Source organism: Equus asinus, chromosome 13 (genome assembly GCF_041296235.1).
Source record: "Equus asinus isolate D_3611 breed Donkey chromosome 13, EquAss-T2T_v2, whole genome shotgun sequence".
Classification (NCBI taxonomy): Eukaryota; Metazoa; Chordata; class Mammalia; order Perissodactyla; family Equidae; genus Equus; species Equus asinus.
Genome location: NC_091802.1, coordinates 9,144,716 through 9,155,845, shown reverse-complemented (window position 1 = coordinate 9,155,845; position 11,130 = coordinate 9,144,716). Strand labels below are relative to the sequence as shown.

The 11,130-nt window shown below is 42.1% G+C and overlaps 1 protein-coding gene across 10 annotated transcripts in view; it reads left to right on the top strand.

The window, feature by feature from the left end:
• The first annotated feature begins 34 nt into the window (after nucleotides 1-34).
• Nucleotides 35-11,130, top strand: part of ADPRM (ADP-ribose/CDP-alcohol diphosphatase, manganese dependent) — a 123,715-nt gene continuing 112,619 nt past the window's right edge. For 3 of the 10 annotated variants that reach the window (XR_011493441.1, XM_044745858.2, XM_014864158.3), the window contains exons 1-4: nucleotides 40-156; nucleotides 5,736-5,920; nucleotides 6,790-7,416; nucleotides 8,280-8,396. Coding sequence is in view for 8 of the 10 variants with exons in the window: in XM_044745858.2 (XP_044601793.1) it covers nucleotides 6,816-7,416; nucleotides 8,280-8,396 (718 nt within the window). In the remaining 2 variants the exon portion in view is untranslated. Of the gene's footprint in view, nucleotides 157-2,360; nucleotides 2,419-3,766; nucleotides 3,859-5,735; nucleotides 5,921-6,789; nucleotides 7,505-8,279; nucleotides 8,397-11,130 lie in introns of those variants that run through there. The other 7 variants (XM_044745856.2, XM_070482002.1, XR_011493442.1 and 4 more) reach the window with 7 other exon arrangements.

The following is an 11,130-nucleotide window of genomic DNA, read 5'->3' as shown; positions in this document are numbered from 1 at the left end:
AGGAAACCGCGCCTCCTTCGGCCCGCCCCCCCGACTTCCGGGGCCGGTTCCGCTTCCTCCGGAAGTCAGAAGGAGCCGCTCTTTCCGCTCCACTCGATGGTGGCGCGGTTGCTTAGCCTGTAGTCAGGAAGCCCTTGGCCGAGGAGCTGGCGCGCGGTAGGTGTCCCTCGCGGTTGGGTTGGGGTTGCGCGGCCCGGGCGGTCCGGGATGGACAGCAGGGCCCCGAGGAGGGGCTGCTTCGGGATCCGTGTTGCGCGGCTGGGACGGGCGGTCCTGAGCGCTGGGGACGTCCCGCGCCGGTCGGAGGCTCGGGGCTTCGGCGCCTGCAGCCGGCTCCTCGCTCCGCCGGGCATCCCCAGCCTCGAGGACAAGACAGCACAGCCCGGAGACCCGCCCGGCCGGGAAGCCCCCATCCCCACCCTTGTCCCCCTCGTGCAGCCCAGTCTGGAGGCCGGTCAAATGGAAGTGCAAGGTTGTTAACGCCTTTGCATGCCTGGCATAGAAGCGGATCCGTGGCACTTGATATAGTCTTTGACTTAAAAAAAGAAAAATTGCTAATAAGGATAATTTGAGTGATGAGGGTGGATAGACAAGTATGACTGAAGTGCTTGGTGCTTCTAGTTGTTCCCAGGTTATAATGTAACTTAGTTATAGACAACAGCACTGGACGAAGTAGTATATACTGCGTCAGATCCATCCCTTAACTTAGTCTCCCTGGGCCCCAGTTTCTTAAAATGCTCTCGCTGACTCCACTGCCCCCTTGAGTTTTGTGATGTCAAGTTTGTTGATGAGTTCCTCCTCTGGGACTGCTTATCTTGTTGGTTACAGCCCTAGAATATTAATGAGGCCAAGAGCATTCGTGGGTTTATTTTCATTCCTTGTGAAAGTTTAACTCGCATTCATTTGTCCTGCCTCTATTTTTGTCTCAGTAGCTGCAGTCTTAACCCCTACTCACCTCCGTGGTGGATTTGCAAAATACAGAAAAAGAAAATGATTATGATTGTGGGACTGGAGCGTGTGTATTTTCTGTGAGCCAGCATAATTAGCCAAGCTGCTGCAGTTTAAGGCAGTAAAGTTGTAGTCGAGTATTACCCATGGTTCTTGATTCGAAGTTGAGCTGGAATTTTCTGAAATACCTGCTCGAAGTAAATGTTTGCTCAGCACTTTAAATCTTCTTAATCAAACTAATGTTTCTGTCTTCACTTGCCCGTGGGTAAGATCTTTTTACTCTCTTAATTCTGTGTATCTGTTTGCCTAGGGAGAACTTATTCCTTAAATTGACAAAAGACACAGAAGTACTGAGGCAATGAGCATATAAAATTATTGTTCATCTCTTTGCTCAATTGTAAATTAATTGATTGAACACATGTCATATAAATTAAAATTGAATTCAGTGTTTTCAGCTGATCTGTTAAATTTTATTTGCCAAAGTAATTCTTTTAATAGTTTGACCCTTTATTTATCAAAGCATTTTTATACCTCTTCATATTAAATTTATACTATTAAATAAAATACTAGCTTCTAAAACAGTTCCTGACTCAAAGTAGGGGTTTTATAACTATACATTGGGTGAATTGCTAACAACACCTCTGAGCCTGATTTCATGGACCTGTTACCGCATAAAATTGGGGTTCTCTGCCCGATGCACATAAACAAGCCACTTAATTATGGCATCAGCTTTTGGGGAGAAATCAGCTTTTATTTTGCGAGATTGATCTGCAGGGGGACAGGGGGTTTGTGCCCTCAGATCTGTCTCCCCAATTCAGGATTTGGGGCGAAATTTAATAGGTTAGGGAGAATTGGCTGGCTTGCAGAAATGCTGGTGAGACAGGTTTTGATTGGTGGGTTTCAAGCATTTATGGTAAGGCTTTAAACATTTATGATGAAGTTCCTAAACTTCTATGGTAAAGCGGGGGAGGACTTTTAATACTGGATCTTCCTCAGTGAGGGACCCCTTCGCTTCTGATAAAAGAGTCCGACTTTCAAGTTCTGGTCATGTCCCGGTCCTTGGGTTCTGTGGGGAGGAGGATCTTTAGTTCCCAGGTCGTTTCAGGTCACGATTTCTTCTTTTACGCATGCTCTGGCTACTTGACTTTGCAGTTTTTCTGAAAGACACTTCTTAATCACTCTGTTGATAAGAGATGGGGTCTGTTGAACTGGTCCTGGAGGGCCTTTGGTTACAGACCCATGAAACTTTAGTGTTAAAAGATATCTGAAACATTATCTAGTGTAAACCTAGCACTTTTATTACTACCATTAAACCACCAAGATCACCAAATGAGGTTTTTTCCCTCTTTCAGTTTAGATTTCTTGAAAGAGACAGGACATAGATAATATCTAATATTTGTTCTCTCAGTAGTGACAAGGCCGATGACATTTTGTGCTCGACATAACTTGAGGCTGTTTTGACTAGGACAGGTAGGCCGAACTGTGTGTGACCTTTCCAGCCCTGCAACTTGTTTGCTTCATCCCCAGTCTAGACTCCTGCCCCATGTGCCTAGCCACAGACATCTCCTGCCTCACCTTTGCTGTTAGGGCAATATTTAGCATGGTGAAGTTTCAAAGCCACCCCGTTCCTCTTTCCACAGCTGCCTATATGGGCTCTGCATATAAAAACTTGGCTCCCCTACAGCTTGCCTAAGAGTCTTCTGGCTTGGGTTTGAGCGCCTCTCTATTGCAGTAGTTCCCTGAAATGGTCTCCCCTTACTAATGTCCAGACTTGTCACCCCCCAAACCCTTGTTTTTGCCTTTGACAATAGTCTAAAAGGAACTTCAGCCTTCTGCCAGTCTTATTACAGAAATTTTATTAGTATCACCTTGTAGCAAGTTTTCAGCAAGTAACCATTTCTGGGTATTTCTTCCTTTTCTTAAAAATCTTGATGAAAGGTGGTTTTCACAAAATGCTGGCTGCTTATCCCACACCATGACTTTTTGTAGGAATTTCTGGAGAAAATCTTGTAAAGTTTTCTACATGATTCTGTTGTATAAAAAGTTGTAGTAGTTTCAGTTATCTCAAGGTTCACTAGGCAGATGTAGTGTCAGATGTGTAATTAAAAAATAATTTTCTTAACATGCATATGGTGCTTTATGATTTACAAAGTAGATTACCGTGTCTTATAACTCTGTTGAATCTCACAACAGCTGGTGAGGGTTATTTTGCTCTAGGAAAAACTGGGATTACAGTTGAGTTCCAGGTCTTCAATTTCAGAGCTTTCAGCAGTTCATCATAATACCTGTTAACTAAAACTTAGATAACTTAGCATATTATAAATGGTGCAGGCAAAACTTTCAGAACAAAGTTTACTAAAAACTTTGAGCGAGAATAGACCTCAGGTACCCCGTACTAGCTTCAGCAGTTATCCTCTACTCACCCACATTTTTGTGTGTATTTGGTGGAGGATGGGGAGTATTTTGAAAAATTTCTATGGCATTGAAATGCTTATTAATTCTGGCTCCCCACTGGAGGTGTCTTTGAGTTTTTGATCCCTCGGTCCACCAGGTATCTTTCTGAGCTCCTGCCACCTCCCTGAACCATCAAATAAAAGACTCTCAACTAGTCAGGAGAGTCAGCCCCATGCCCACTTGGTTCATTTTGCCCCGCCTTACTCCTGATCCTGTCTTTCCTTGAAGGTGGCCTTGTCCTCCTCCCCTGCCTTTTATCTTTTCCTTAACAGATCCCAGTATGAATTTAAGTTTCTGTTTTTCAAAATAATTTCTTTATTTAATAAAACTGAATGTTCCCTATTCTCACCCTTATTTTTTAAAGCTATATCTCTTCAGTATTTTGGATCTGTTTTCTACCCCAGAACACATTACTGTTTTGGAGTGTGTGGCCCTTGCTGCTTCTTTCCACGTTGCGTAAGTTTCTTTAAAAAGTTGGCAAATCTTAGTATACCCTTGTGTTTCCCTAAACTGACCTGTGTTCCCTTAGAAGGTGTATCTGACAGGACTTTTGGTATCACAGGACAGAAATCTGAAAGCCAATTCAATTTGGCTTTACTCAAAGGAGTATTTATTGGCTGACATAACTAAATAACTGAGGGTAGTCCTAGAAGGGACAGGTGCATCCAGGTAATCAGCGGATGCTTCCAGGACTTGACATCTTTCCATCATTCAGATTTGCTTCCTTCTAGATTGTTTTTTTTTCAGTTTACTTTTCCCCAGCAACTCCTATCTTAGTTCTCAGCAGAAGTACTTTCTGTAGTTTTGCTAAGTTGTTCCAGCCAAAGTCCCAGGGCTGATGCTTATTGACCCTGCTTGTTTATATGCCTACCCCTAACTAACCAGGGAGAAACTGGGCTTTTATAGGCCTGCTCTGGGTTGCGTGTCTCGCTTTCTCCTTCCTCAGCCAGTGGGTAGAGGTCAAACCATATGAAACAAGAATGAGGAATTGGGTGGATGCCTGAAGAGACAGGGGGCTGTTACCAGAAGACAGGAAATGAATGCTGGGGAGACCAAAATAGCAGCTGTCTACTGGAGAAGATCAAGTTAATTGGGACTAAATGCCCTCCAGGAGATCCACAGTACATGCTATCACCCGAAAGTCTCTGAGTTTAAAGATAAAAACGAACAAGCTTGTTTGGCAGGAGATAAAAGCATTCCCAGAAACAGTTTTCTCTTAAGCTTTGGTAATAACATTCCAGTGATACGCTTGCTAAATTATCTTCTGGTTTGATTAATCTGTGTTTGGAATGGCAAATATTGAAACCTAGTAAGACTAGAGATTTTCAGCTAACTTAGTTGTTTTGTATTTATTGTAATTATATCTGAGTTCAGCTTTCCAATCAGATGTCTCATCTGTGCCACCCCTCGTACATACTAACTGACTTGGTATCTGGTAGGATTTTCAGATGGGGCCTGCAGGACAAAATGAGCAAATGAAGAAAAACCAGTATAAGAACACCAAGTCATTTTCCAGGATTTCTCTCCCTTTTTCTGGTGCTGTTTTACCTGTTTTAGAGCTAATTATACCCAACTGGATTAAGGAAGAAAGGAAAGTAGCTGAAGCTCATAATTGGGTGGATTAGATAAAAAATGTGCCATTAGTGACAACAGTTTTAGAATAAAAAGAGGCCCCTAATTCTCAAATAAGTCATGTTGAAGTCCGGCCCTTATTGTCAGTTGTGGAGTTGTGGCCTTCAGCTCTGATAGGAGCACTGACAATTAGGATTTCACAAGTCTGTAGAGGATTAAAAAGAACTCAGTAAGTACATTGGGCAAATGACCGGAGACCAGGAGTCTGAAAGTAATTTTAGAAATTCCAAATGAATTTTTAGAAACAACTAGGTTTTAATAAACCTAGATACCACAGCACAATGTATTGCTGTAGCCTCTATAACCAGAATAGTTGATAATTTAGGATCTTGGTCTTTGATTTTTATTTTAATCCTTAGTGTTCTTGGCTCTTTTAAGAGATTCTAAATTTAGATTGTAATCAGTCTAATAAAATAATAGCTTTTTCAAGTCTAAACCTCTTCTTGGCCACTGAGGCAGGGCAGAAATCATGTGTAAGAAAAAAAGATTACGTATTTCCTGTTTTGGTTGTAGGGGAGGGGAGTTAATTTGAACCAGATTAAAAACCTGGTTCAAATTAGAATTTAGCTGTTGAAGAACGAGGAACCACTACTCACAGAAATGAAAATAGTCACATCAGTGTCATAGTTTTTGTGCCAGATTTTTTTGCTTGTTTAAAATTATTCCTCTCATATCTTAATTGCCTCTCTCTGTTATTCCAGATACAAAATAAGAGGAAGTTATTTCAGGTGACCTACCGCCAACAAAGAGAAAAGATCCAGCCTGATACAGAGTACCCATAGCAGGCATCTAATGTAAAAAGTGCAATGAATGAGTGTAATATACAACTTCCCTCCCCGCAAATCCTGAGCCTTTGATAGCATTATTTTGGTGTTTCTGGATTAAGGTGTGTATGTGTATGTATGTGTACGTATGTGTGTGTTTAAAACTAGTATATATTTCTTTTTTTTTAAAGATTTTTTATTTTTTCTCCCCAAAGCCCTTTGGTACATAGTTGTATATTCTTCGTTGTGGGTTCTTCTAGTTGTGGCACGTGGGACGCTGCCTCAGCATGGTCTGATGAGCAGTGCCATGTCCGCGCCCAGGACTCGAACCAACGAAACACTGGGCCGCCTGCAGTGGAGCGCTCGAACTTAACCACTCAGCCACGGGGCCAGCCCCCTCCCCTTTTTCTTTTTTTGAGGAAGATTAGCCCTGAGCTAACTACTTCCAGTCCTCCTCTTTTTTTCTTTTTTTTCTTCCTGAGGAAGCCTGGCCCTGAGCTAACATCCATGTCCATCTTCCTCTACTTTATATGTGGGACAGCTGCCACAGCATGGCGTGCCAAGCGTGCCATGTCCGCACCCGGGATCCGAACTGATGAACCCCGGGCCACTGAGAAGTGGAACGTGCGAACTTAACCGCTGCACCACTGGGCCGGCCCCTGTATATTTCTTAATAATTACAAATTATACCAGATTTGAGTTTGACTTTACTAGAATTAGAATGCCTGTTCATTAATAGGGTATTTATAAATTGTTACTCTTCTAAAGAATAGAGGTTATCATCCATTTTACAGATGGGAATACTGAAGCATTTCGAGGACTTGGTAATTTGGACATAAGACCATCAGACTCTAATGCCTGTGCACTTTTCTCTACGCCAAGCTACCTAGTGGATTAACTATTAAGTTTAATATTCATTTTATCATTTTCTTTAGTCCATTTAGAAAGGTAGGATGTTTATAACTTAGTTATCTTTTTTCCTTTTATTTAGTTTATTTAGAAACTTGTTTGGAGGTTATGGATGATAAGCCCAATCCTGGAACCCTGAGTGAGAGCTCAGAACCTCTCTTCTCCTTTGGAGTTATAGCAGATATTCAGTATGCCGACTTAGAAGACGGCTATAATTTCCATGGAAGCAGACGGAGGTACTACAGACACAGTCTTCTTCACTTACGGGGTGCCATTGAACACTGGAATGAAGAAAGCAGCGCACCCTGTTGTGTACTGCAACTGGGAGATATCATCGATGGCTATAACGCGCAGTATAAAGCGTCAGAAAAATCACTAGAACTTGTCATGAGCACGTTCCAAACGCTGAAAGCCCCAGTCCATCATACGTGGGGAAATCACGAATTCTACAACTTCAGCAGAGACTACTTAACAAACTCCAAACTTAACACGAAGTTTCTAGAAGATCACATTGTACATCATCCTGAGACTATGCCTTCAGAGGATTATTATGCTTACCATTTTGTGCCATTCCCTAAATTCCGGTTCATTTTACTCGATGCTTATGACTTGAGTGTCTTGGGTGTGGATCAGTCTTCTCCAAAATACCAGCAGTGTCTGCAGATGCTGAGGGAGCACAATCCAAATACGGAATTGAATAGTCCTCAAGGTGAATTATTCCTTTGAACTGACAATCTAATACATTGTCTTTAAATTCTTCAGCTACCTTTTATTCAGCAGGAGGATGGACGATGAAGGTAAAAATATATTGTCGCTGTTGTTCAGGGTCAGGATTTCTCACAGGTCTCGTGGCACAGGGATTGGTTGCAGTTGGTTCAAGAATCGTTTATTTGACAGATCTGAATGCCTCTTCTGGGTTTAGCACTTTTTCTAGGGCTAGTTATTCAGAGCTTGGGGCAATACCGACATTATCACCTTTTCTGTAGATGGAGTGGAGGGAACAAGAGACTTAGGTGGGCAGGACAGATAATAAATGAAACAGAAACAGGATTATTTGCACAGTAATAAATGCCACCACAAAAAAAGTATAGAGAAGGACCAGGGGTACCGTCTTAGTTTAGGTGGTCACAGAGAGCCTCTCCAAGGAGAAGGACATTAAGTTGAACCCTGATGACAGGCAGGAGTCATTCTTGGGAAGAGCAGGGTAGGCCGATTGTTCAAGACAGAAAAATGCAGAGGCACTGAGCAGAAGACGACCTTGGCATTATTGAAGGACGCAGGAAAGGGCCAGTGGCTGCCAGGTGATTGTCGTGGCTCAGTGGGCATAGGAGGGAGTCTGTGTTTTGTCTTCAGTGTACTGGGAAGCTAGTGAAGCAAGCAGAGGGTGTCAAGATGAGGAGTAAGATACACTGGTTCATTTGTGTGTTGCTCTAAATTCTTATGGTTTCCTGTTTTAAGTTAATTGCTGCCAAATATTCCTAAAGAAAAGTACAGGTGTCCCCACATTAGCTAAGTTCAAATGCCCAAATGAGTGAAAAAATGACATTTGACGGGTCTAACTGATCATTTCAGGACTTTCTGAGCCCCAGTTTGTCCAGTTTAATGGAGGATTCAGCCAAGAACAGCTGAACTGGTTGAATGAAGTTCTTACATTCTCTGACACAAACCAAGAAAAGGTGGTGATTGTGAGTAAGTATTTAAATTATTTGATTACACTAGCATTTTAGAGAATGGGAAAAGTTAGGTTTTAAAGCATATTAACTATTTGTATTGTGATATCCTCTTTCTAGAAAATGAATGCTTAGTTTAAAAATTTTTATTGAGAAACAATCTGAATATAAGATTAACATTTAAGGGTGAGTCAGGAAAGAACTGTAAAATAACAAAAAACCCTTGCCATATATTAGGGCCTGTGAGTTGGCCTTTTAGGTTTCAAAGTAGAATTTCCCCAAGTGGGATCAGTTTATGTAGTAATATTTAAATGAGAAATTCAGTCCAGGCCCCACACCAAATCTCAGCCTCAGGAGACCTGCCTGTCAGTGCAGTGGCCACCAAATGAGCCCTCTGCTGCCCAGATGGCAGCAAGGCTGATACGACAGGGGACACGGCTAGAGACCCAGCTGGCCGTGGGCACTTCAGTTCCATAACTCTGTTTACCATGTGATCGCAAGGAAATAAAATTTATGCTGTTTTCATTTAGCATCATTTTTTACGGAGGTACTGCCATCAGAGATTATAGGAATCTGGAGGTGCTTAAAATACACTCAGATGCAGGTGTGTGCGCATGTGTGTGTCTGCACACACGCACACACACACATGAAGAACTGAATTTGAATTTGCAGTATGGCTGGTGTACTTGGTTTGGGGGCTGAGATTAGATCCCTTGGTTTAAAATGGATGTGGCCCAATGGATGAGAAGGCTGGGCTCAGGATCACAGGACGGGATGCCACTCTGCCTCTTGTTTCTCTGAGCTGTGTGACTGGACAAATGCTGACCCTACAAACTGCAGTTTTCTCAATATTGTATCAGTGAAATTGTATACATGAAAACTCTTTGAAAATGGCAGGCTATTCAGATGGTTGATAATATAAACATTATATTTCTATAAAAGTAATTTTTACTTATTAACCTTTCCCTAATGTAAAAATATGTAGATGGAGTAGGGGTGTTTTTGCTACCATTGGAACATTAAATATCATTCAAGGCTTGGAAAATAGAAGGTGCCCTTGGGGGTTATCGGCATGATGTGACACTATCTGGCTCTACAATAAATGGTCTCAAAAACTGTGATACGTCTTGACTTGTCTCTGCTTTTTAGTTTCCACTGTCAGGCTGTACTTTGCTTTAAAGAATACTGGAGCCAAAAGGGACCTAGAGATCATATAGCCAAACCATTTAATTTTAAACATAAGGAAGCTGAACCAAAAGAGATTAAACTACATAGCTTAAATCATATAACTACTGACAGACAGAACTGAGACTAAAGTCCACGTTTTGTATCCCAGTCTCTTTTCCCGAGTTATCCTCTCTTCTTCCCATTTCTCTGCTTACGTCAGTGCCCCTATCTGCATTAGCAGTCTCAAAGCTCTTCCACTTTGCTCTAAGCTTAGACACTGGATGAACAAGCCTTTCACGACTTAGTGCCTCAGGTTTTCTCTAGCAAAGTTTAAAATGGCTAATAGTTTTCTTTTGTTTTTGTCTGTTTTTTCACTTTCATTCTGGCTACTCAGAGGTCATTTTGCCTGCTGCTTGAGTTTGGCTGTGCAATTGGAAGAAGAGAATTGCTGTTAGCTGTAAGAGGGGTCACTGCAGTAGGAGGGGGTTTTGGGTGGAGAGTTCAGGTGTTCAAGTTTGAAAATATTAAGTTTCAGATGCCTATTAGATATCAGATGCCTATTAGACATCACTGGAGATACTGAATAAGCACAGTCTGAAATTCAGAATGGAAGTTTGCGCTAGGTACATAAATGTGGAGGTTGAAAGAATACAGATGACATTTAAACTGTAAATTACTAAGATCAGCAGGCCATTAGTTATAGACCGAGAAGGGAAGCCAAAGGACCAAGCTTTCAGGCGCTCCTAATAAGACACTGGGGAATGAGGAGCCAGTAGAGGAGAGTGAGAATTAGTGGCCACTGAGGTTGGAGGGAAACTAGGAGCACTAGTGGTGTCCTGGGAGCCAACTATTTCAAGGAGAAGGGAGCAACGTGTCAAATGCTGCAGGTACTTGACAGATGAGTCCATTATGGCATCTGGATTTGGAAAGTCACAGAGCGTCTTTGGACTCTTAGCTTTTATCACAGCTTGAAGGGTGGTTGTCAGTCATAAGTTATGACTCCTTTCTGCTTTAGGGTTCTGTTAATCCCTCCCCCATTTTTATTTGTATTATAAACTAATAGATATTAAGCAGAATAAAACTAAAAATGGGGGGCCAGCCCTGTGGCCTAGTGGTTAAGTTCAGTGCACTCCACTTCAGCAGCCCAGGTTCAGTTCACAGGCATGGACCTACTACACCCCTCGTCAGTGGCCATGCTGTGGCAGTGACCCACGTACAAAATAGAGGAGGACTGGCACAGATGTTAGCTCAGGATGAATCTTCCTCAAGCAAAAAGAGGAAGATTGGCAATAGTTGTTAGCTCAGGGCAAATCTTCCTCAGCAAGAAAAAGTAACAATAATAATAAAAATGAACAGTAGCAGAGAGAAAAAAGGAACGTGATTTAATAGGAAGCAGCAAGGACCAGTGAACTATTGTACCTCTACTTTACTGTGAAACTGGCCTGATATATGATGTGGCTTCATCATGTATCAGGCATCAGGAATTTGAAATTCTCCTGGCTGCCTTGATCTCACAGAGGTGTGTTTGAATGGCGTGAGTCAGTTCTACAGCATTGAGTGTTTATGTGACATATAACCCATGGCCC